The sequence below is a fragment of the Tiliqua scincoides genome, chromosome 5 (genome assembly GCF_035046505.1).
Source record: "Tiliqua scincoides isolate rTilSci1 chromosome 5, rTilSci1.hap2, whole genome shotgun sequence".
In the NCBI taxonomy this organism is placed as follows: domain Eukaryota; kingdom Metazoa; phylum Chordata; class Lepidosauria; order Squamata; family Scincidae; genus Tiliqua; species Tiliqua scincoides.
The window spans coordinates 119,584,196-119,610,316 of NC_089825.1; the positions used below are offsets into that span (position 1 = coordinate 119,584,196).

The 26,121-nt window shown below is 45.8% G+C and overlaps 1 protein-coding gene and 1 pseudogene across 1 annotated transcript; both read left to right on the plus strand.

Annotated features, from left to right (window-relative positions):
• The first annotated feature begins 1,960 nt into the window (after positions 1-1,960).
• LOC136654609 (5S ribosomal RNA) lies at positions 1,961-2,080 on the plus strand (annotated as a pseudogene).
• Positions 2,081-3,724: 1,644 nt separating this feature from the next.
• On the plus strand, positions 3,725-24,880 carry BCAT2 (branched chain amino acid transaminase 2). The gene is made up of 11 exons (XM_066627391.1): positions 3,725-3,782; positions 12,271-12,345; positions 14,170-14,370; positions 14,800-14,910; positions 15,953-16,072; positions 17,557-17,720; positions 17,943-18,085; positions 21,468-21,553; positions 21,935-22,075; positions 22,178-22,252; positions 23,566-24,880. The coding sequence occupies exons 1-11, from the start codon at positions 3,744-3,746 to the stop codon at positions 23,602-23,604; spliced, it is 1,194 nt and encodes a 397-aa protein (XP_066483488.1). The 5' UTR covers positions 3,725-3,743; the 3' UTR covers positions 23,605-24,880.
• The last annotated feature ends 1,241 nt before the right edge of the window (positions 24,881-26,121 follow it).

Consider the following 26,121-nt stretch of genomic DNA (forward strand, 5'->3'; position numbering starts at 1 on the left):
TCTTTAAATAAATAAATAAATAAATCTTTTATTTCCTATTTTAAATCATCTATTATAATCTAATAAATAAATCCATGCATGCAGATAGAAGTGGCAAAACATTTTCTGAAACAGTTGCTGAGTGGATATTTCTTTAAATGAATCAATCAATAAATCCATGCATGCATGCAGAAGTGACAAAACATTTTCTTTTTACCTGGATGATATATACCAATATCCATGCAAGTTGGACTATATTAATGCAGAGGAACAAAAAAAAAATCATCTCAGTCCTAAATGAAAATGAAAAAAAAATAAAGCTGTCAGTTAGGCAAACCTTCAAAAACCCTCTTCCCTTCCTGTCATGTCACAGCTGGGCCTATTGCCTTATCATTAAAGACAGTGTCTTTCGGAATTGCACAACAAGGGTTATTAGTCCTGATGATCCTTGGTGAAGATGGCATTTGTTAGAAATGCCAGGCTCCTGCCCTGGAAGTCCAGTCAGTCTATAAGAGGTTGCGGAGGGCTTCACCAGTTTACCCTAGGGAATGGGAAGTCTTTCTACCATAGGTCAAGAGGGGTGAATGCAGGGTACATAACTGTGGCAAAAGAGGGCCACTGATAATCGGTGCTTTAAAGATGGGAATGTGAAAAACAACATGGAAATGGGCTGTCACCAGAGATACCAGCGTCAGGGGACATCCACTAAAATAGAGTAGTGGGAGAGTTAGAACAGACAAAAGAAAATATTTCTTTACCCAGCATGTAATTAGTCTTTGGAACTCCTTGCCACAGAATGTGGTGAGGGCATCTAGCCTAGATGTCTTTTAAAGGGGATTAGAGTAAGGGCAGGGTATTGTGGGAACTATAGTCTTGCAGTTCCTGTCTCTTTGATTGCTTTCCAATCAATCACACACACACACACACACACACATGCACACACACAGAGTCCTTGCTCCCCTGGGGAATCTTCCTACCTTGTGGTCTCCCACCCCATCCTCTTCCCCTTCCAGTGTCTAGTGTGGGCATTAACTGGAGGCTACAAAAAAGGGCAGTCAGGACTATTTATTTCTGCATTGATTCTGAAGGGGAGTTTACCTTGTTTGGTAATAACAACATTTATTAATTAATATTAAGTAAAACAATGTGTATCAATTAATCAATTATTCTGATGTAATAGGGAGCCATGGCCAAGGGTCACAGGGATCAGGGAAGCTACAGGCTGGAAAAGCTTGAGAACCACTGCCCTAAGGTGTTGGCAACACTTTGAGCTGACGTTTTTTTTTTTGTAAGGAGCTGTATTGCTGTGAGCAACTTCAACAGATTCATTTTTGGGTCTGGCAGAAGGCTGATCACAGTGGCATTGCTGGGGGGGGGTTTGCAGGCCGCATCAGGTGACCAGAACGGGGGTGTGTGTGACACCACTACTGGCCAATACTTTTAGAATCTTGATATTTTCAAATAATTCCATCATGTTATATATCAATCAATGTGTAATTTCATGTAGAATGCAATGAAATAAACCATGTAGAAATATCTCTATTCTTTCAAAGGTTATAGCCAAAAAAAAAGCCAGCAGGAGTGGGGCAATGGCACATCACCACACCCACTGCCTGGGGCATTGCCCTGCCCACTGCACGTGAGGTGGTCCATCATGGGGTGAACTCTGTTGACGCCACTATGCATGTTTTTGTGCTTCTCCTCCCTGTGGGCTAAGAGCTTTCCTTCCTTGCCTGTTAGCTCTGTATCCTTCTTTGTGTAAGAGGAACACATGTGCTGGCTGAGAGGGTATAAAACAGGCTGCCTTGTCATTGGCTGTGTGAGAAGGCGTGTAGGGAAGGGTGGGTGTGATTGGCTGTAATTCCCCCACCTAACTGTGCAAAGAGGGTGGGTGCTGGGAAGGACTAAGATGTTAGTATAGGTAAATATAAGTACTGTACTGTAAAGATATATTTATGTACACAGTAAGAAAACAAACAAACCTGATAGCAACTGTTACCCTGCACATTCCTGATCTTGTCTGATCTTGGAAGCTAAGCAGGGTCAGGCCTGGTTAGTACTTGGATGGGAGACCACGTGGGAATACCGGGTGCTGTAGGTTTATACCATAGTCTTTCGAGACTGAAGGTTGCCAACCACAACCAGATAGTGTTCAGCTATCTAACTGTCAGTGTACAGTCTGACAGTTAGACCTCTAAGTAACCTTTCCCACCACTCTCTGCCCCCTTTATTAGCCACCCTGCCTCTTATATAGGTATATAATCTAGCATGCATCTATTGCCCTTAGATCAGGGGTGTCCAACCCGCAGCATGCCCTGTGCTACTTTTTATGCAGACAATCTTGAATGTTCCACTCCATCTTAATGTTGCTTTTAGCGATTGCCACAGAAGCTAAGTAGAGCCTCCAAGTTCAAGGGTAGTATATCTCCTAGTGCCATAAGGTGCAGATCAAGAAACACAGAAGTGCTGTTGTCTATTTGCGGCTTTCCAAAGACACCCGGCTGACTGCTGATGAGATCGGAAAGGCAGCCTGCAAGGCCCTTTAGTCAGGCCCGTTTCTAGGTCCATATAATATGTGATCGTTATTTAAATATTTTTCAAAAATATATGGTGGCTTGCCATGTGCCACTTAGAAAGTGCCAGTGTGCCACTAGTGGCATGCATGCCATGGGTTGGCCACCTTGCCTTAAACACATCTCTATTTCATATTGCAGGAAAAGATCTGTTTTGCTCCACGTCTGAGTTTTCAGGCTGGCCATTGCTGGAGTTAGACCAGCGTTTCTCCAGGTTTGTCCTCCGCCATACAACTTCGCATGGTCCACCTGTTTGAAGTGCCACCGGAAGTAACTGGCGACGACATCATCACCAGTTACTTCTGGTTTGGGAGGCCTGATGTGATATGACAAACACCACTGAGAGGCTCAGTAAGAGGACACGGGAGGGCTTTTCTGAGCATGGAAAAAGCATGCTTTGTGGCTCTGCCTGCCTTGCCATTTGATGCATCACTTTCCTGGTCTCGCTGCCGGGTGGCAAGTGTCCTGCGAGTGCCACTGCCAAGACCCACTGGTGGTACCTGTTCCATTGGTTGAGAAACACCGAGTAAGAGTGCAATCCTATCCAACCTTCCTGGTGCGGATGCAGCCATGCTGATGGGGTGCATGCTGCATCTTGTGGTGGGGCAGCAGTCAGGGAGGCCATCTCAAGCTAAGGGAAGGTTCGTTCCCTTATCTTGGGGCTGGGAGGTTGGATAGGATGGGGCGCGAAGGGCACAATCCTAACCAGACCTACTCAGAAGCAAGTCCTATTTTGTTCCATGGGGCTTACTCTCAGGAAAGTGTGGTCAGGATTGCAGCCTTAGACCTAGAACTTCAGTCACCTTATAGGTAGTGCTAGTGAGAGAGAAGAAGTGAGTGGCAGATGAGGCAGGAGGGAGGGGGCCTCTTGGTCTGGAGTGCTTCCAGCTGCCCCCTTACCTGGAAGTAAGCCCCACTGAATGCAATGAGACCTACTTCTGAGTAGGCAGGCATCGTGCTGTCATTCACTGGAGGGTCCCTGGCTTTAGGGGCCCTGGCAGGAAAAAAAAACACTCTGCACGTGCTCAGAGGCACTGTCTCCTCCCCACCCCCGCACAGCAGAGCAGAGGCTCCCAGCCCGCCTGGCCTTTCGCAGGCAAACAGGGGTGGGGCTGGAGGCGGAACCTTCTGCCACGGAGCCTTCTCCCCCCCGCCCCGCCCGTCCCCATTAGGCAGCGCACCAGTCCCAGAATGGCAGCTGGAATGGGGTTCGCGCGGGTGCTTCGGAGGGTAAGTGGCGGGGGGAGCCCTCCCCTTCCCCTCCCCAGCCCTTGCCCTAGTGCAAGGGGGGAGCTGCTCTTCCGGGTGCTGGGGGTCTTGGGCTTGGTCCTTCCCTTAAAGAGCTCCGGGTGGAAACGTGGCTGCCCCATTGGAAGCAGCAGCCCCCTTCCTCCCTCTGCCCCAGGCAGCCCCCTCTATGACATGGTTCCCCCAGCCAGCCAAATGTGGGGAAGCAGCTGGCTTCTTCCCCCCTCCTTTCCAGGGAACCCTGATCTGACCCCCCTCCCACCCACCCACCCACCCAGGTCATTGCCCCCTCCCAGCTCTGGTTTATTCATCCTGCAAACACTTATCTAGCTCACCAGGCTGCAGCCCCCTCTCTCAGTTAGAGCCAGGCTGGTGGAAGCCTCTGGCCATCCCCACCTCCTCTCCATCCCAACAGTTGAGGTGCAAATCCTGGGCCTGTCTACTCAGAAGTAAACCCCTTTCAAGTCAATGGAACCTACTCCTATGTAAGAGTGGACAATATAGCCCTACATATGGAAAGAGGAGTGTCCTGGCTAGCCCTTTCCCTCAGTTAGAGCCAGGCTGGTGGGACAAACACACAGCCTTTGGCCACCCCATCTTCTCTCCATCCCAACAGTTGAGGTGCAACCTACTACTCAGAAGTAAACCCCTTTCAAGTTAATGGAACCAACTCCTAAGTAAGAGTGTACAGTACAGTAAAGAGGATAGCCCCCTCCCTCACTTAGAGCCAGGCAGGTGGAACACACCCTTCTGGCCACCCCTTCTTCTCTCCATCCAACAGATGCAGTAAACATGTCTACTCAGAAGTAAGCCCCAGTCTAGTCAATGGAACCTGCTCCTAAGTAAGAGTGTACAGTATAGCCCTGCATATGGCAAGAGGATAGCCCCCTCCCTCAGTTAGAGCCAGGCAGATGGAACACACAGCCTCTGGCCACCCCATCTCCTTTCCATCCAAAGGATGCACATCATGTCTACTCAGAAGTAAGCCCCATTCTAGTCAGTGGAATCTACTCCTAAGTAAGAGGGTACAGTGTAGCCCTGCATATGGAAAGAGGAGTGTCCTGGCTAGCTCCTTACTTCAGAGCCAGGCAGGTGGAACAAACAGCCTCTGGCCACCCCATCTCCTCTCTATCCAACAGATGCAGTGCACATCTTATGCATGTCTACTCAGAAGTAAGCCCCATTCTAGTAAATGGAACCTACTCCTAGGTAAGAGCGTATACTAGGGTTGCAGGTTGATACCCCTGCACACGGAGTGTCCTGGTTAGCCCCTTCCTTCAGCCAGAGAAACCTCATACCAGTTTCCTTCACTGATGACTATCTATATAGGTATGGATAATATAAGTTTAAGGGTTTATAGATGCTTATGGCTGCAGTCTTAAGCACGCTTACCAGAGAGTAAATCCAATGGAGGCCATTGGGACATTTCTGAGTAAATATACTTATGACTTCTGGGTAAGACATCTGGGCTTGATAAGAGTAATAAAAGTGTCAGTTAGGAGGAAATAACTGACTCCTCATTTGTTTCTTTGAAGCCCTATTAGAAATATGTAGAGGTGTTTGTTTCTATCTAGTAAGATAGCATTACAGTCTAAGTTTTACTGAACACAATGGGCTTGCTTCTGAGTAAGGTAAAAACACCTCCAAAAATTTGGCATACCCACCTGTGCCTGGAGGCAACCCTAAAACATACTCCCAGGTAGGCAATCCTAAAACAGATGCTCCTTGAACCCTAAAAATAGTCTCTGTTACATTAAGCAGGAATAGATGGTGTCCCTTCTGATCAGCTCCTCTAGTCTTGGGATACCTGTGAAAGTCTCCCTCCATCTGTAAATCTTTTTCTAAGAAACCCTCACAGACCTGCATCGTAATCCTATGCATGTTTACTCAAAAGTAAGTACCATTGTACTCAGTGGGGCTTACTCCCAGGGAAGTGTGTATAGGATTGCACCCTGAGGCTTTGACTGTTACAGTGCCATTCTGCATTTGGTTAGTGAGGGCCAGAATGATGCTTTCTTAACTGCTTTTCAAAGTTCCCTGAAGGCACTTAATCAGACCTTCACAGCTAGTCTATATGGAATCTTTTCCTTGTTAACTTCCTGACCTCTCCCAATGGTGGAACCGCCCCCATTTCCTACCACAATCACTTGGCAGCACAGCACAAGCTTTCTTTATATAAGTTGGCACGATATCCTTACCTGGAACACTGTGTTCTCTCTTCGCTTCATTTTTCTTCTCTGACTTTCTGACATGCATCTTGTGGGAACTGAAACTTCCTAATAAACTGAGCCAATTGTGTTCACAGGCTCACACCAGGTTTCTGCTGGAGGAGTGTTATCCATTGTTCTCATGGTCAATAAGAGGAACACTGGTATCCATGTTCTGGAATACTGCAGGGCCAAGAGTCAGCGTTGTCACGGCCATTGAGCACTTCTTCTATGCTCTTGTTGCCTCTCCAAGGCTAGGGTATTGCTTAGCAGCCTGGCTGCGTCTGCTGCACACCAATAAGCTAAAGCCCCCAGGCAAAGGAATCTCAAATGCAACATTCTGTCACTGATGTTTCATCTGGTGGGTCATGACCCACAACCCAGTCATCTAAGGTTGTTGCCCTGTTGTCACGGCTGCCAGTTTCTTGTTTTTGTTTAGACTTCCTGGAGAGAAGAAGAAAAAGGTGGAAAAAAAATAAAGGGAGCCAAAGAAGAAGTGTGGACATACCAAATTAAAAAAACACTTTAATGCATATCCTTCACACCTGGGCATAAGATTTAATGCACATCAAATGTGCATTATTTGCCAGTTCTCGGTTGGCACACATCTCCATCTTTTACATACATTTGTTTCTTTTATTCCAGTCCTAGGATCTGAGTCTTGCAGTGCATATAATTATTTTTAGTAAGGAATGGTCTGTTGATGGGAAAATCGATCCTGATGTGGATATTACTTTTCAGTGCAGCTTGTTTACCACTGTAAGGAGTAGGTTCAGTGGCAGATTATTGCAGACTTTAAGTGAAAAATCATTCCCCAAGGGACATCCTCCCAGCTTGAGGGAAGGAGGGCGAAAGGGAAATTCACAGAGGAATAGTAGTACAACTAATTATAATTGGTGTAATTTCTTAGATTTTTACCCCTTTCTTTCTCCATGGACCTTGGGTCAGGGATAAGGTTTTCCCCCATTTTATCTTCACAACAACCATTTGAGGTAGGCTCTGTGGAGAGATTGACTGGTCTTAAGCCATACTGTGAACTGATCTGTAACCCAATCTCCTCAGCCTCAGCCTGGCACTCTAACCACTACACCACACTGTCTTTCATAAGGACTCTCTTCTCCGCATCCAATTCTAACATCTTTCAAGGGAAGAGATTGCAAGCTGCAGTGCCCGATTCCTAGCCATTGTTCTCTTCCTGCTGTGCGTCAGACAGATGGACAAACTCCCATATGGGGAGACCACCTTATGTGTGACTGTGTGGTGGCCACTTCCACCTGCAGGAAAAGGCCTCCTGTTGTGGCATCACCAAAACCCCCACCAAAATGTGGGTTAGCGATGCTATAGTCCACTCACCCAGCAGAAGCAGCCTCTGTGCCATCTGACTGCAAGTAGCCACCTGCCAGCTGCCTGTTAGTGCCCTGTCTTCCAGCCACCTGGAACAGCCCATGGGATCAGTGAAGAAAAATTCTACTGAACAAAATATACTACGCTGTGTTTGTGCATGTGATAGGGGATGTTAGCAGATTTAGGGGTGTGGATATTCACACACGAGGAAGTAGATGCTAATAGGTCCAAACTGACAGAGGCAAGGGGAAAATCGAGGCTGTTAAAGGTTGATTCCCCTCTCCCCTCCCCCACACTAATTTGGAGTATTGCATTTCCTTTGGGCAAGCTAGCCTGGTTTTGTGCCTCATGCCCTTTTTTTAAAATGAGAAATCATTAAACCTCCTAGTGGTTGTAAATAAGCCCTTGTAATCCCTCGTTTTCTCCCTAATTCCCTTAATTAGTGGTTGAACTAATGCTCAAATGCAGAGCATTTCTAATGTCTAACTAATGAACTAATGCAGACGTTTCATGTCTGGTATAAAGTGGGTTACCCTTCCGCAGCTTTTTCAGTGATGCCTACCAGATGCTGTCAGAGGCCTACCAGATGGCGGTCTGTAGTTTAAAGCGAGATGGAAGAACAGCCAAGAAGCAGAGAGGGAGAGAAACTAGTAAGGTGGAGTGCTCAGGTGGCTAGGAGACCATTTTACAGATGGCAAACTGAGGCCGTAGAATCGTCCATGCCTGAAGTGGGATGTCAGCTCAGCTCCTATTTGCCTGAGCTATGAGCTCCCCGTACCAGATAGCAGTTCTTATGTAACTGGGTCCCCAACTGCAGTCTCTCCTGCTTCCCTCCCCCTACCCCACCCTGACATTTTGAGATTGTAATGGCTTGATCCTGGTTTTTCTTGAAAGGCTAACCAGAATCATTCAAAGCTCTTACCATGTATGCTTGTTTTTCTTTTTCAGTTCAGAGCAGTGCCCTCAGGCAAGGGGGAGATGTTTGTGCCTGCTTTGGCTCGGATCCTAGGCACCCTTTTAGAGGGAAGAAACTGGTTTAGTTGGTCCCTTGAGTCTTGTGGCCACTTGTCTGCTGGTCTCTGTGCTATTCCACTCACAAGCATTGTTTAGAATCTTCTTCTGGCCTGGAATGTAAGAGCTTGAGAATCTTGGATTCCATTTAGAAATAACAGCAACTTTCTAGTCCTCTTGAGTACAAAGAAAAACACCTCTTTCCTTCCTGCATGTTTATTCCCCCCCCCCCCCCATTGAGTCCTACTTTAGAATTCCAACATTATTGGAAAAATAGATTCAGGGAAATAGTTTAGGGCTCAGACAGCTGCTCAGAGCCGGAGTTACTGACTTATAGGTACAAGCCTGCTCGGTGTGTTTTCGTTTCAGCCTTCCTCAAGGGCACAAAGAACAGGTTCTTGATGCAGGGCACACAAACGTATTGAGCCCCCAGCAATGAATTCAGGCGTATACCGCCTCTGACAATGGAAGGTTTTTCTAGCCATAAAGGCTTTGCAAGCCATTAGAGCCAATGTCCATCACCAGGCTTTGTGGCAGAATCCAGCACATGGAAGGGAGGGTGTGAGTTGAAGATCATAGCAAATCTCAGCTGTGCTGCCTGTACTTGGCCCCAATAAGCTGTACATGTTTTTTTGCAGCCAAGGCTTTCCTGCGTTGCTTGCCTCTTGCTGCCCCCTGCTGTTGAAAAGTTGTCTGCATCCTTAATTGGATTCATTCCAAAAGTCCCACTTCCTAGACAGCTGCTTTTTTGCACCATTGGCTGTGATGGCTACATGGAGCCTCCATGTCCCAAGGCAGTGTGTTGCTGAATACCAGTTACTGGGGAGGCAAACGGTAGGGGAAGGCTATTGCCTTCAGGCCTGGCTGGCAGGCTCAACCACAGAGACCTGGTAGGCCACTGCAGGATGCTGGTCTCATGGACCTTCAATGTGAGCCAGGACCACTCATGTTCTTTAGGTGTGATTTACATTGTTCATTTACTCTCAGTCTAGAGAAGCTCAGCCAAATGACTCACTTGGGCGAGACTGCCTTTTGCAGCTCTGCATGAGTTGCTGATCTGACCTGGCCTCCAGAAGGTGGACTCAGAACAGCATCTCATTCAGGAACAGAAAGGAGAAGCCGTTGTGGCCACTGTGAATTCCTTCTTCTTTGGAAGTACAAGGGGGCAGCACACTTTCCATTTTAGTTCCGGAAAAGTGTGCGCTGCCACTATCAGAAGTTTGGGAATCTTCTGTTCTAAGGCCAAGCTTCTGGTAGCGATTAGCTGAAAAGGAGTGGGATTTATTTTCCCATTTAGTGTGTAGGAAAACACATATGCATGGAAAAGTTAGAGAGTCTCTATTCTGACACAGGTATCCAATCAATAGCACAAACAGAACTTGAAAAATTAGGAAGTGGGGGGAACTTAATGAAATCTACAAGCCCCATCCCTGTCTCCTTTCAATTTAGACCAATCATTGCCCCTCTGTAGCCTTCTAAAAAATGGGAGCTAAGGGAACAAGGCCCCTTCTGACTTTCCTGCAACTCAGGCATGTGAATATCTCCTAGCAGTGCTGAGTGGGTGGACTCCCCTCTAGCTTGATAGAGTATTTGCTCTCCCTTGTCAGAGTTCTTCAATTCAATGATACAAGACCGTTACAGGGTATAACCCAGTTCCCTTCTTTCTTGCTGCTGCCATTTCTTCCTGTCTCCGAAACAGACGCCTCCCCCTCTGGTTCTGGCTTTTAAATCTTCCCCGATTTGAAATGCTTGGAAAACAGGGTAATCTGATGCTCTCAATCTTCTGAGGCTTGGATTTCTAAGCTCTCTTTCTACATATCAAAATGATTGTGGGTAAGGCTGGAACACTGCAGCATAGTGGTTAGAGTGTTGGATTTGGGGCAGAAAGACCAAAGTTCAAATCCCCGCCCAGTTTTGCAGCTCTCGCTTACGTGGCAGGGTTATGGGGAGGCTAAAATGGAATCATCAACATCCATGTAGTACCATGCTGGGCTCCAAGGAGAGAAAGTGGGGTATGCATGTTATTGGTTGAGTCGCTACATTTTCCAAGAAAAATTGCATGGAACTGATTTAAAACATTTTTCATGAGCTTAACCCCCCAAGTCAGTGTAATCTTGAGCTGCAATCCTATACACACTTATTTGGGAGTAAGCTCCACTGAATAGTGGGACTTAATTCCAGGTAAGCATGCACATTGGAATCTTTCTCTGAAAGTGGGAAGCTTCCCCTCTGAACCGCCAAAAGCTATAACTCATCAAATTCCCTTTAATTGATGGGAATCCAGTATGAACAGATTGTACCCTGATGAAGACTTCTATGCTGTTTTAAAACTTGCATATACTAAAAGACGTTGATTCACTGAAATATATCGTTTTCCTTTCTTCACCCTTGAGATTTTAATCACTGTCTGGCTTCTTCTCCATGAACTACACAATTCTTGATCAGGGTGGGGGATTATCTTGGAATCTTGGAATCCAAATTCATGCAAACTTACCTCCTTAAGACTTTCTTCTTTTTCAGCGTCTATTCTAAAACAGAAGTATCTTGCAGAAGGAAAGTCTTTCCTTTTCTGTAGCTACTGGTTCCTTCTCCTTTCCGTCCTTGCCTGCTGTGATTCGCAACAGGGGCTGAAGTTCAACCCTGGGGAAGATTAAAAGAGAAAAAGTGGGGGGAGAAGGGAAGGGAGCAAGGGTTAAGTTCTATTCTGCCTCTGATTGGAGAATGCCCACCTCAGCAGAAATCAGAAATAGCAGTGTTCCCACGCTTGAGTTGTCAATTACCTGCTTTGTGTCCCTCTTGCACTAATCTTGCTCAGCATAGCAATGAAGGAAACTCTTTTGAAACCAGGGAGGCTGGTTATCAGTGCAGGAGAGGCACCCAAAAAGCCTAGGACAGGGCTAGATCTTCTGCCCCCTCTATATAATGGGACGTTGCCTACTTAGATCCCAGAAGGCCTCTCTTCCTTGGTTTCTCTGGTGTTTGTGGATTACACATTAACTGCAGCTGTTTGCCTAAAGAGAATGGACAATTGTCGAACATAGATTAGCACGTCTCTGTTTGGAGGGGAGAGGTTTTGGGGGCTTTTTTGTCTTACTCATGTTAGAGGCTCAGCAGAATTGCTTACTTATGTTAGAGGCTCAGCAGAATTGCTGTCCCACTTCTGTGAGAGTCACTCCTCTGGGCTTGTTGCCTTCCACCAGGAGTCACAGTGTAAACACATGAAACTGTCTTGGGCTGAGTCAGACCACTAGTCCATCCAGCCACCCCTCTAGCTCAGTATTATGCTCTGAGTGACAGGCAGCTCACCAGGGACTCAGACAAAGGCCATTCCTGGTCCCAGTCCCTGAGATCCTCTTGGGGTGTAGATACCAATGATTACACTTGAGATCTTCACGGTGCAAAGCAAGTGTTCTGCCACTGGGCTTCAGCCCCTCCCCAGAAATAGATTTTTATTTATTTATATTTTTTCCCCACCCCTTGAGGTAGAACCATCCCAAGGTGGCAGCAATATTAAAAGCAACTGTAGATTACAAAAGGAGTTAAAACACTCCACTTCCCTGGAAATTACATCCCTTGAGCACTGCAAGGTTTACCTCTGAGTAAACAGGAAGCTTATAGTGCAGCAGCTGTTACCCTGCACATCCCTGATCTTGTCTGATCTTGGAAGCTAAGCAGGGTCAGGTCTGGTTAGTACTTGGATGGGAGACCGCCTGGGAATACCAGGTGCTGTAGGCTTATACCATAGTCTTTCGAGACTGAAGGTTGCCAACCATCTCTGGATTAATTTTTAGCGGACATCCTTTCTTTGTGGTCACTGAGCTGCTGGGACTTGTGGGGCACTCCCAGTCCCCCTTACATCACAGTAAGGATAGAATTCTTCATTCACCTTTCTTTCTGTTGCCTTATAGATATTGAGAGTAAAGTCTCACAATGCCCTGGCTTCACTTCTTGGCCCTCGGAGATTTTTAAGTGCTTCCTTCAAGGTGAGAATATTTGTTGGCTAAGCTCTTGATTTGAATGGGACCTCTTCCATGCTAGGAAGGTGTAGGCAGAGTATGAACTCACTGTAGTGGGAATTGCAACTTTTACTTAGTAACGGATAAAGCAAGATTCTAGCCCTAGTAAAGGTCTGGTTGAAGCAATATACAAATTATGCACGACTAAATATTTCATTTGTTTGTATTAACATTTTTAAAACCACCTCCAAAACAGCACACAGCAGTACTATTGGTGGTGCATGACCCCCCTGCATTGTTGGTCCCCACTTGTTGGTTCCAGTTCCAGCAGTTGAAGAACACCAATCTAGCGAGTTTAAAAAGTGTGTTGTGTTTGCCTATGTTGGAAGCTGGAAGCAAACAATCAGTGTATTATTTAGTGCCTGAAAAGAACCAAGGGAACCCAGCTCAAATTCCCACTCCACCCAATGCTTATTGGCTGACCTTAGGTTCCAGCCACTTTCTTTCAGCTTAACCTGGCTTGCAGAATTTGTGTGAGGATAAATGGGGTGGGGCGAGGAGAGGGAAAAGGACTATATGTAGACCTCATTGAATTTCTAGAATAAGAGCTGCGTAACAAATGTAATAGATAGAGGTCCAGGTTCTCAGGAAGTTGGGTCTAGTGCTTCAGTCAAGGAAGGATGATCTCAGAAGACCTTTAGATCAACAGGTGGGCTGCATTGCATCTTTCCTATTAGGTTATCCTTGTATCCAGTGCTTTTTTTTTTGTAAAAAAAAAAAGTGCAGGAACTCACTTGTTAATCTTTTATTTATTTATTTACCTCCCCACCTTAAAAAAAAAAAAAATTATTTTTTATGGGGATTTGAATCCCCAAGCTCTGGCTCCACAGACCAGCACTTTAGAAATTGAGCCATAGGAGCTCTTAGTGTTTGGAACTAATACTTGAGGTGCTGATGGCCACCAGCTGGGTTCAAGACCTTAGATACTAGTTCTGAACACTTTGACTATAGGAGTTCCTATAGCCCAATGGAGAGGGTGCTGGGCTGTAGAACACAAGGTCAGAGGTTTGAATCCTGCCGTTGCCAGCAGTGCAAAAAGCACTTTTGACTACAGGAGTTCCTATAGCCCAATGGAGAGAGTGCTGAGCTGTGGAGCACAGGGTTGGAGGTTCAAATCCCGCCCTAGCCAGCAGTGCAAAAACAAAAAAGGGGTGGAGCTGATGGGGAAAAGGGGTGGAGCTAGTGGGGGGAAAAAGGTGCCGGAACGCTGTTCCGGTGCGTTCTATTACAAAAAAAGCCCTGTTTGTATCCATTGGCAGCTATGGTGGGTGATTCTTATCCACGGGCTTTGCATCCACAGATTTCAGTATCTGTGGATGCTGAGACCGCAGCCGGAGGGCTTCAGAGGACCTCCTGGGCATGACCAGAAGTGCATCTGGGAGGTGTTCTGAGGCGTGGGGCGGCCATGCATTGCCTCAGAAGGGTTCCTGGATGCGACCGGAAATCCTTTGCAGTTCACACCAGTGACTTCCAGTCACGACTGGAAGTGTCCTGAGACCCTCCAGCCAAAGATTCCATTATCTGAGGAATTCGGTATTCATGGGGATCCTGTAATGGATCCTCCATAGATACTTAGGGTCCATCTCCTTTGCTCTGAAGGAAGGAGCCTGGAACCTGAATTGCGTCACCATCTGCCAGAAAGCAAAACCTCCCCCTTGCTGCAAAATCTCTCCTAACATTGGATCTTTGGATATTTTGTAATCTGCTATAGGAGCCGATAATAAAAACAGTATCTGAGGACACTCCAATCCTTAGATGTCAGAGTCTAATACCACCTGGGTTTTGTTTTAGGCGTCGGATCTTCAGATTGAATTGAGCAAGCACCCAAATCCCAAACCGGACCCCGGGAAGCTGGTCTTTGGCAAAAATTTCACCGACCACATGCTCACTGTGGAATGGAGCCAGGAGAAAGGCTGGGGAAAGCCGCACATCAAACCCTTTCAGAATCTCTCTCTCCACCCAGCCACTTCGGCCTTGCACTACTCTGTAGAGGTAATGGCTCCCTCTAGAACAGGGGTGGGCAAACTTTCAACTTTAGGGATCCTGGTTGGCAACCTTCAGTCTCGAAAGACTATGGTATAAGCCTACAGCACCCAGTATTCCCAGGCGGTCTCCCATCCAACTACTAACCAGGCCTGGCCCTGCTTAGCAAGCTTTAACAATTGTATAGCCGAGGGGGTTTCAGCAGCTGCAGTTTGTCATCTCATAGAAGACATTCTCTCTCCTACACAATTGTTAAAGGCTCAGGGTCCCTAAAGTTGAAAGTTTGCCCACCCCTGCTCTAGAAAGAGGCACCACTTCCTTAAGCCTGGAAGCAGGTGCCTCTTGAGTGTGTGCACGTGGGGGGGGGGACGGGGACTGGAGGTGTAACTGAACGAACAACCTGCTTCCTCCACATGACTCTCTTGTTTTTCCATTTAGCTCTTTGAGGGGATGAAGGCTTTCCGGGGTCCAGACAAGCGTATCCGAATTTTTCGTCCCACGATGAACATGCAACGCATGTTTCGGTCTGCTGTCCGTATATGCCTTCCCGTATGTATGCCCCTAAGCACCCCCCCACCTTCCTCTTGCCGATAACCAACAGCAACTTGTTCTTCATTGTGTGTAAATATGCCCTTCCCAGCAAGGCAGTATCCAAAGATAGTAAATCCTGAAATTAATGAGGCTTAAGGCCCAATACTATCCAACTTTTCAGGGCTGATGCAACAGTGCCAAATGGGGTTCCTGTGGCGGGAGAGCAGTCATGGAGGCCTCCTCAAGGAGAGGGAATGTTTGTTTACCTCAGGGATGCACTGCAGCTGCCTCAGTGCTGGTAAGTTGGAAAGGATTGGGCCTTTAGGGCCCAGTTCTAAGGAAGTATTCCACTGGCGGAAGTGCTGCTGTGACCACTTATGTGCTGCTGCAATGAGGATACCAGTGCACATCGCTGGTGGGTGCACATGCTTGCCATTTTCAGCTTATGCCAGAAGTTGGAAAGAGAAGGAACCTTCTATTGGATCTCCTGGGATGGGGTGGGGCAGCTGGGGGATCAGGATTCCTATGATGAGATAAGAGTGTGCTTGTTCTCTGGGGTGTGTGTGGGGGAGTACTGAATGAAGACAAGCACAAATGCACAAGCCCTGTGTCCTTCTGCTGTCAGAAGTAGGGCGGGTGGGTGGGTCGGCTGGGTCCTTACCTGGCAACAACATTACAGAACACCACCCAAAGGAGGTCCACCTGACTTGGTCACTACCTGTCTTTGGCAGGTCATGAAAACCGTTTGTATTCTGGCAGGGCTTTCAAGTGCCCCTTAGCTGTTTAGGTTACGTTCCGACAGTGTTGTGGTGAGGTGCAGTGAAGTTGCTAAATTGTTGCTTTGCACTTCATGCTTTCTTTTTCATCTCTCTCATATTTTGTGAAAGATTTGTTAGCTACTTTAAGTGCTTTAAAAAAAAAAAAGTCAGAAAGTGCCAAGAAAGAAAAGGGGATTGAGAAAGTTGCTGGCCCCACAGGTCTGAGGTGTTTGGGGCGCTGAGAAACCAGGGGAACAGCGTCCCTCATCTTTCTTGTCTCTCTCTCCTTCCTGTTTGCACAGACCTTTGACCAAACTGAGCTCCTTGAGTGCATCCGACAGCTAATCTCTGTGGACCAGGATTGGGTTCCTCACTCAGACACTGCCAGCCTCTACATCCGGCCCACTTTCATTGGTACTGAGGTGGGTACCTGCCTTCCCAGGCTCCAGCCCCTTTAGACTTAAATCCCCAGGCGGCTCAAAGACAGCAGTTGCCCCTTAAGTTTGCCCCTTTTGAAAAAAACCTGGTCTTCCCAGCTAGTGCCTACTGCTTGTAAGACCAGAGTCTGGAGACTAGATACTGAGCAACAAAAACAGCTGTAGTTGGGGCAAGGTATACACTGTGCTTTCACGATTGTGCCGCCTGAGTATGGGATTTGGCACTCTTCTGAAGAATTCAGCATGATGGGAATCTCAACTCTTAAAAAAAAAAACAAGTTTAAAGGGCTCATGGCTGTTTGAAAACATGTGACTAATAGTTAGTAAACTTTTGGCAGCCTGGAGACGTTCTTGAGCAGACTTTCCAGCGTTGAGGAAAGGCACCCTCCCTCTGTTGTTTCTCTCCGACATGCAGTTTTAAATTGTAAGCTCCTTGGGGCATGGCCCTATATTTTTCTTGCACCATGGACTGATGGTACTATGTAACAAAAAATAGCTCCTCCTCATTATTAGTTAAAAAGTTCTCGGAGAAAAATAAATGGCTTATCCTTCCTTTTGAATAGAAGAAGCAGGTTAAAAAAAAATACAACACTAGTAATTTTATACAAATTAGCTTCACCGCAGGATTATTTATTATACTCTATTTCTGTCTGCCCATCCTGCAAGAAACTTAGTGAAGCATTCACGGTTCTTCCCTGCCAGGCTCGATGTTTTCCTCACAACATTGTGTAAACTAGATCACACTGAGAGTCTGTGAAGAGTTCTGTGTTGCCCAGCGTGCTCTTCCTAGTTCCTCTTCAGCACGCTGCACTATAATTAAGGTACAACCACTAACCTATACATCATTTTTGCATAATTTGGAGTTTTGATTTTGATGAGCACAGTGGATATGTAACCACACTTTGTTTTTGTGGAGAGAGGGGGTTCTTCCCAACTGCACCTGGAGATCCTGGAATCCATTCCTTTCAAACTGTGAATTTCCCAACAAAGTTTGAAACCCCCCCCCCGCACTGTTTTATTTTTAACTGGAGAAAAGAGGTACGAAGCAGAAAACAAATCGTATAATGGATTTAATTCTGTGTCTTGTGATGGCCACTTTTCATTCTTTCCCACTCTTTCCCACAAAGTCAGGACCATTTGTTTGGGCCTTTAGTCTCCTGCTCGGTCTCCCATGTGGAGGAGCCATTTTGTCAAATAAGAATTGAAAAATGTAAAGTTATTCATACAGATAGCTGTTTATATATCTTTCTTTCTGGGCCTTCATTTGCCTCTGTTCCTTCTCCTTTCTAAAATCCCACTTGCGTGTGCCCCATCACTAAGAGAAAGTCATGGACCCCAAAATGAACCTGGATTAGATTTCGGTTTTCCGTGTCCACTTCCCTAGTGTTCCTCAACACAGAATTTGCTTGCATGTTGATTCCCATCCATTCTGACTGTCGAAATCTCACCTTGTGCTTCTCCCTCTGCAGCCTTCTTTGGGGGTCGCCAGGTCAAACCATGCTTTGCTGTACGTTATTCTGTGCCCTGTGGGCCCCTATTTCACCACCGGCAGCTTCAACCCTATTTCTCTCCTGGCTGATCCTCGCTTTGTTCGGGCCTGGATGGGTGGCGTTGGCAACAGCAAACTGGGCGGGTGAGTAAGAGCATAAGAAGAGCCCCGCTGGATCAGGCCAAAGGCCCATCTAGTCCAGTTTTCAATATATCACAGTGGCCCACCACTGAGTGGACGAGGCTTCTGTTTTAAGATCTGATGCTACCTTTTCCTGAGTCAGAAGATTATCTCTGCACCCATTGCTAATCAGATGAATGCCTTGTCATTTGATCAGATTCTGTCCTTCTCTTGTTTTGCCCTCAGCAACTATGGTCCCACCATCTATGTACAAAATGAGGCCACCAAAGAGGATTGCCAGCAAGTCTTGTGGCTCTACGGGGATGACCACCAGATCACGGAAGTTGGGACCATGAATATCTTCCTGTTCTGGAAAAACGAGCAAGGAGGTGAGGGACGACTTCTGGACTCTTTTGCGGGGTTTAATCAATTTATCATTGAGATGAGTTTTTTAAAGATTTTTCGATTTACACCAATGTGACCCCAATTGATTGGTTAGCAGCTCTTTAAAAAAGAGAATCACCGTAGACCAGGGGTGCTCAATATATCGATCGCGAGGCAAAATGAGTTGATCGCAGGCTTCTCTCCCATCCACACATCCCTAGGAGTGAGCCCCTGGCAGGCTTGTGAGCCCAGGGAGCCAGCCCAGGGAGTGAGCACCTGGCAGGCTCCTCCCTGGGAGAGGAGACGCTGGCAGGCTTCTCTCCCTTCCACACATCCCTGGGAGTGAGACGCTGGCAGGCGTCTCTCCCTTCCACACATCCCTGGGAGTGAGCCCCATTGACTCTACTGGGGCTGACTTACCTTTCCCCTGCTTTTGCACTGGTATGTATGGAGATCTGCCCCCCCCCCCAACTTCCATCTGTTGGTTCTGTGTGCAAGGGGTTTTGCACTGGTCTTGCTGTGATGTCTAAATAGAGATCTTCCCTCCCCCACACCTTTCCCCTGTTTTTGCACTGGTAAGTATGGAGATCTGCCCCCCCCCCACTTGTATTGGAATCGAGGAAGATCTGGTGAGGAGGTAGATGTGGTGTCAGCAGTGGCCCCTTTAAGGGTAAGGCCTGGGCATCCAGCAGAGTGTGCTGCACAGCTGCAGCCACTTGAAGGCAATAGGGCCCTCAGGGATATAACAGCACCTGAGGCAGGAAGGGCTCCACTTATTTATGTGAGTCAGCCTTTTCCTACATGAAGATCATTAAGTCCAAGTATCGTTCCACCATGACTGATGAACATTTGGAAGTGTGCTTGAGGCTGGCTGTCAGCAGCTACTGTCCGGACTATGCTTCCTTGGCTGATTCACTTCAGTGCAAGTCATCAAAGTAAACTCAAGTAATTACAAAAAATGTTTATAGTTAATTATGTTGTGTTGTGCAATATTGGCTCATGCGATTATGCAAGGTACACCAACATACATTGTACACATAAATGTTATATGTTATGATGGCGCGAACATTGTAAAAAAACTCTGGTAGATCTCCGGGCCTTGCTGGGTTTCAAAGTAGCTCTCGAGCCAAAAAAGTGTGAGCACCCCTGCCGTAGACTCTCGCCTATAAGTTGATTCCACAGGTAAGTCGAGGGCAGGTTCTAAGCCAACAATCATGGAATTTTCTATGACCCTCGGATAAGTCGGGGTTTCAACTTAGGGGGGTGTATGACTATAGTTTTGTCTGATTTTACTTGAGGCCAGATCCTGAAAAATAACCCACCACTAATTGTTACCTAAGAACTGTAGTCTCTAATTTATTTAAAACGTAGTAAAAGATCATAAGATACATTTTTATTCTTTTTAAATTCTGCTCTTCACCACCTTTTTGTAAACACTATCAGAGTAAGTGCACTATAAACTACATACCAGTAAAACGGTGGTTCCCAACCTGGTATTCATGTACTCCCACGGACACTCAATAGGACCTTTAGGGGTACTTGAAAAAGAATGGCATAATGCAGGTCATGCTCCAGAATGCCTTGCAAGACAGGAATGCCTTGCAAGGACCAGCAAGGCAGGAAGGGAGGTAGCTAGTTGACTGTGAAAGCCCCACCAATAGCTAGTTTTTGGTCATCAATTCATGTATGAACCAGTGATTGAAAACCAGCACAGTAAAAAAGCTGAAACATATTCCATCGTAATATGGAAAGTGATCAATCACCCAGAATTTCTTAGCACACTTCTGGTGCAAAACAGTGCAAAGGCAGAGTCTTCTGTTCTTCAAACAGATACAAAGAGAAAACACTGTGATGAATACATGAAGTCTGGGCTTTCATATAGAGGAGCGGAGGGCTTGTATTATTAATTACAAACATTTTGCTAATATGAAGGGTACAATTTATGGAATGGGCTGCCAAGGGATATGCAAGTGAAAAAGGTTGGGAACCACTGCAGGAGAACCATGAATCAAATCCACCTTTAAGATGTCTGGTGTGTTAAACCAGAAGCTCTACGTACTACATACAACCCATAACACATAACTGGGAGTGTGCATTTCAGTTCGCATCAGAGAGATGCAGCTGCATATATTTTCAACCCTTTTTACTCAGAAGTAGTCCCTCTGCTTTCCATGGGTGTTCTTCTGAAGTAATGGTGCACTGAATTGTAGCCTGGGAAGGAGGGTCCCATCCTGGTGTTTCAAAAAACAGACCTGCTTTGCAAGCATTTGCAAAGCAGAACCAGGCTGCAGCAGAAGGAAGGAGAATAAAAGGTTAACTTTGGTTGGAAGGTCCCAGTTGCTGTAGAAACAAATTGCTTCTAAGCCTGCCTGCTGCTTGAGAAACTTGGCGCCTGTCTGCCCTTGAGAAAGGAAACTTTTCAGAGTTGAAAGGCTTTGCCCTTTGATTGACCCAGAGATAAGGCGAAGCGGTAATTCGAGCTTGATTACTTGGCAAAAGTTTCACTTTCTATAGGTGAGTATCTACTGTAATTGTTAATAGAAGCACTTATAAATGATGCTGAGGCAAGCACCATCATATTTCTTTGCTTATTTATTATGTCTTTTTTTCCTTTTCTTTCTGCTTTATGTGTAGAAAGACTTAAATGAAGGCACTTAACAACAGGAAAAGAAAATACAGTAAAACTCATAATAGAGGCATTCCCGCTTATGTGGGGAATGTCTCTTCTGCCTGTTGCAGTGCACGCACTCATCAAATGCAGATGTCATAGATTGATTAGGTCTCAATCCTATGCTCAATCCTATGCAAGCTTAAATCCTACTGTGTTCGGTAGTGCTCATTAAGGGGAAAGTGTGTATATGATTACAACCTAAGTTGGCAACCTTCAGTCTCGAAAGACTATGGTATCGTGCTCTGAAAGGTGGTTCTGGAACAGCGTCTAGTGTGGCTGAAAAGGCCAATTCGGGAGTGACAATCCCTTCCACACTGGGAGCAAGTACAGTCTGTCCCTGGTCTGTCTCCCTGGCTATGGGCCTTCCTTCTTTGCCTCTTAGCCTCAGACTGTTGGCCAAGTGTCTCTTCAAACTGGGAAAGGCCATGCTGCACAGCCTGCCTCCAAGCGGGCCGCTCAGAGGCCAGGGTTTCCCACTTGTTGAGGTCCACTCCTAAGGCCTTCAGATCCCTCTTGCAGATGTCCTTGTATTGCAGCTGTGGTCTACCTGTAGGGCGCTTTCCTTGCACGAGTTCTGTCGGGTTAACCAATGAACCTATGTATGTCTGCTTGGATGGCTGTGCCCAGTGTAATGTTCTTTGCCTGGTCAGCACTCCTGCAGAATTGCTGCATGTACACCACACTGCCTATGTGCAATTGCTTGTTTTTCCTTCCAGATCTGGAACTGGTCACTCCTCCATTGAATGGAATAATCCTTCCTGGTGTGGTCCGGCAAAGCCTCTTAGATTTGGCACGCAAATGGGTGAGTGGGTGGGGGGCAGGGACCAGAGGTTTGGAGCAGAGCTGAAATGGACCGGGGTGGAAAAGAACTTCACAAACTCATTCTTCTCACCAGGATTTTATTGCAAGCATTTTGTTTGTTCCTGACTTGCTGTTCCAACCTCCTCATTTCTTCCCAGCCCACACATTTGATTCCCCTTTGCATATATGCAACGTTGGGCAGAAATGGCTTTTAATGGGTGCAGAGATTTTTATGGGGGGGAACAGTGCTTTTTGTGAATAAGCACTGTTATTGTGAATCATTTTAGTGCTGACCCCCCCCCCCAAACTTGAGATTTTATTATTTTTTAAAGTAGCTGTCAAACGAATTAAAACAAAAACGTTGGATCTCTTTTCTACTCAGGGGGAATTCAAAGTTTCCGAGAACATCATCACAATGGCCAGCCTGATCAAAGGCCTGGAAGAGAACAGGGTCAAGGAAGTGTTTGGTTCAGGCACTGCATGTGTCGTTTGTCCTGTGAACAGAATCTTCTATCAGGGCAAGGTGAGCGGGGGACGGTCTTGGCCATTGCCGTTTTGGTCTACCCAAGTCATGGGTTTTTTCTCCCATCATCCATGATGTATCTCTCTTTGTTTCTTGTACTAGAATTACCATATCCCCACTATGGAGAACGGGCCTGAGATTGCTCAACGGTTTCTGAAGGAGCTGACAGATATTCAGGTAAAATCAGCAGAGTAAAGAAATTGATTTCCATTTTAAAGATCATTTTAAATTTGGAGCGAAGGAGAACGCTGTCCGTCTGTGGGTGGTCTGGCCTGTGAGTTTTCTGTCTGGCCACAAGAGGGCAAAGTAGCTTTGAGTTGGAGCTTGTATTCCCAACCTACCCTGAGAATGAACTTTATCCAGTTTTGAAAAATTGGAAACTACTCGTTGATTTTTTGCATATGAAAGGGAAAAAAAACAAAATAATGATCTGTGGTTTTGATCAATAGGGACAAGAAGAAATATATTATTAGGTAGAGGAGAAAATTCAGATAATGGAAGATTAAAAGAAGGGCTGGTGGAGACTTATTTTTATTCTTTTTTTTTCAAATAGATGATAGAGAGATATACAGGTTGAACCTATTTATCAAAGGATTTTGGATCTGTGGTTTTGGCTCAACGGGGGCCCCCCAGACCCCATTGAGCCAGATTCGGCCCAACCTAAAGCATCCAGAGGCAACTGGGGCTGTTCTCCGTTTACCTCCAGAGGCCATTCTGAGGCCCATAAAGGCTACGTGAGGCCTCCATGGGCCTCAGAACAGCTCCAGACATTACCGGAGCAAGGCCCCGGTTGCGTTCGGAGCTCAGTGGGTCCCAAAATCCATGTGATTTAATTTCACAAGGAATTCAGTATCCGCAAGGGGTCTGTGAACAGAATCCTCGCCGGTAAGAAAGTACCACCTAGTAGTAAATAAGATTTACTACTATTACTTTGCTGTTGCTGTATATTTTTCTTTGAGGTTATAGTATGTGTTTTATGCATTGGGTTTTTTTTTTAAATATAGTGTTTAAAATTTAAAAAAAATATTTAAGTAAAAAAAAAAAAGAGAATGGAATTTTGTACATTGGGTTTGCAATTTTGCACGTATTTACCTGGAGAAAGTGCCAGTAAACCCAATGGGACTTACATCGAGTAGACATGCCTGGAATTATCCTGCCACTTTACTCTGGAAGAATGAAAGACCAAGAGATTGTTGCTTCTGCGTAGCAGGAGCCGGGTCTGATCTTGGACTGGCTGCCTGGCAAGAGGAGCCTTCGTTGCTAGGGAGGGTGACTGTCTCACTTTTCTACAGGCTGCTTCACACCCTTGTGCCTCATCAGCATCAACTGCATGAGCTCATGACATTGTTATGACGTAACTTGTATGGGCTGCTTTGCTGAGCTAGCGCCACTCCGGCCTGCCCACCTAGGAGGGCCTTCAGCTCAGCATTTGGTGAGGCTTTCATCAGTGTAGAATCTGCTTACAGGTTTTTCTCTTGTCTCCTCTGCAGTATGGACGTGTTGCCAGTGACTGGGTCCTGCTGGTTTGACAAAGGCTGGGTGGCCCCTCTGGACACCTCTGTCGGCCCCCACCCCGCCCACCACTCTATGACCACAGTTGTATTTATGATACGGTTCTACAGCTTTGACTCTTCTACCTTTCACTCCATCAGAGCCTGGACTGGCCGGCTCCTTTTGAAGATCCATGATCCTGGGCAACACTCAACATCAGGGAGATCTAGGACTTAGAAGAACTCTGAGCCAGAGTTCTTCTAAACTCTCTGTGAGATAGAAAGGAATATCCAAACTGAAATAATCTCCACTTTCTTTTTCTTCAATCTGAACTCAGCTGCTTCCTGCTTTTACAGTGCAATATGGAGAGAGGGAGATAAACTTTTTTCCTATATAAACTATTTACATGAATACCACGTGGTGTTCATATTTACCAAGAATGTACAGTATGAATGCACAGAAATTTCAAATCAGTGTTTAAATAACAATAAGTGTTTTAAAATGTCTGCCTTTTAACTTTATATTTCAGATCTGTGTTGGTGCTGATATAGTGTAATGAAGCGTCATCTGCTAGAGATTCAGAACTAGTTTCCAATTCAAACTATTCCGGAATCAGATACACTTTTTGCACCAAAAACTACTTAAAATTAAAATGATTTAAGTGTTTTGCCACCCATTTCTGACTTTTTTGCGTGGATTTGCGACTGCTTTCATAAGCAGTACATTATGGGAGAAATCTGGGTATCAACCGGGTTTCTACCCAGAAACCGTTGAGAAGATCATTCTGTCGATCATTGGAATGTAGCTTTGGAGGGGTTTGGTCTACTCAGTGATGTCACTAGGGGGTGCGGAGGGGGGGGTATGGACCGCACCAGGTGATAACCTCAGGTGGGGGCACACCACTACTGACCAAAAACGTGATAGTCTTTGTATTGCTGAATAATACCATCATGTTACATATTGTTTGATAGGTAATTTAATGCAGAATGCAATGAAACAAACCATGCTGAAATGTCTGTATCCTATCAAAAGGTATAGCCAAATAACCAGAAAAAGAAAACGCAACTGCCTTAACAGAACAAAAAGTGAATTTACTTAACTCAAAACTGGCCAATGAGACTGATTTTTCCAAGAGCCAATGAGGTGTTGTTATGACACAGCAGGGAAACAATTTCAATGTATCCAAGGTAATACTAGAACCCTTATTCAGTTGTGTGAGTGTCATCAAGTTGGTCACTGGTTTTTTGTTAATGATATGTTGGGTGATCTGTACTGTTACTATAAGTAAATAAAGTTGATGGGGGTGCCATTGCATTTAGCTGCGTGTACGATATTGCAATTGATTCTGTACGGTCTGTTATAGGAGGAGGTCCATCATGGGGGTGATGCATTTTGCTCTCGCATCTCTGGGTCTGCCAGAGACAATGACTAGATCACCATGACCCCACTGAGCTTTTTGGAGCAGTGAATTATGGGAATAAATTATTATACTAATTACTATAAATTTCTGACTAGGCTGATCTTCCTTGCCTGCTCTCACAGACTAGGAAAGACTCAAGAATAGAAAAACAAAATCACATTTAATTAGGCTATTTTTATAGTTCAGGGTTCTTAATGGTGGAAAAGAGCTAGAGGTTTAAAACCAGGTAAATACCAGTGTTTGGTCAGGCTGAGGTCATAATTTAAAAAAATATATATCTCTACTTACACGGGACGAGAACTGTTGGCTTCCATTGGTGTCAAGAAGCATTCTGATGCAGTTCTAATTGTGCTTTATAAAAGATATATTTTTAATTGTGCAGAACGAGGCTGGGGTGCTTAACTGGATCCTGAGGAAAAGTAATGGAGTGCAGGTAGACGACAGCTAAATTTGGGTGTGCATTTCCTGACAAATGACGCCTGGGCAGATGCCCTCTTAATGTGTATGTCTCTCCTTCATTGGATCAGAGCAGTTGTGTCTTGAATTCAGCCATTGGCAAGATCAGTGGCTTTTGGTAGTTCCAAGAAATCCTGTAAATAATTGGTGGATAACGTTAGCAATCCAAACTTTTGAAAGATAGAAAGATGCCAAGAGTGGACACATCCAAAGATAGTGTGTGTTTGTTTATAATGGACCCTTGGTGTGTATTTGTTTTTCCGGGCAAAGCTGCCCTTTGGGATGATTTGGGAAGAAATGGGAATGTTTTTCACATTGCACCTGTTTTTTTAGATGCTTATATAAACATGACTGTTAAAACTACTGGCATGGTAGAGGAGGAGTGGGTTAAGGATGGGGGAAAATGTGTTTTCCAAAATAATGGAGAAGTCTCAGATTCTGATGGATAGGATTGGACAGAACAAGTGAAGGTGAGACAAGAAACGCTGATAGCCCAAATCTGCACTGGTGGTGTCCAGAGGAAAAGGTGGCACTGAAATGGCTGCTGCTGCATCCTATAGGGCCAGGCAGCTGCCGGCGGGAACATCTACTGCGGGCCACTCGGCAGAGATTTCCTGGTGCTGAGGCCCTATGCAGGCTGGCATGGGCCTCAGCGCCGGTGCCACGTTCTCAGCGCCTG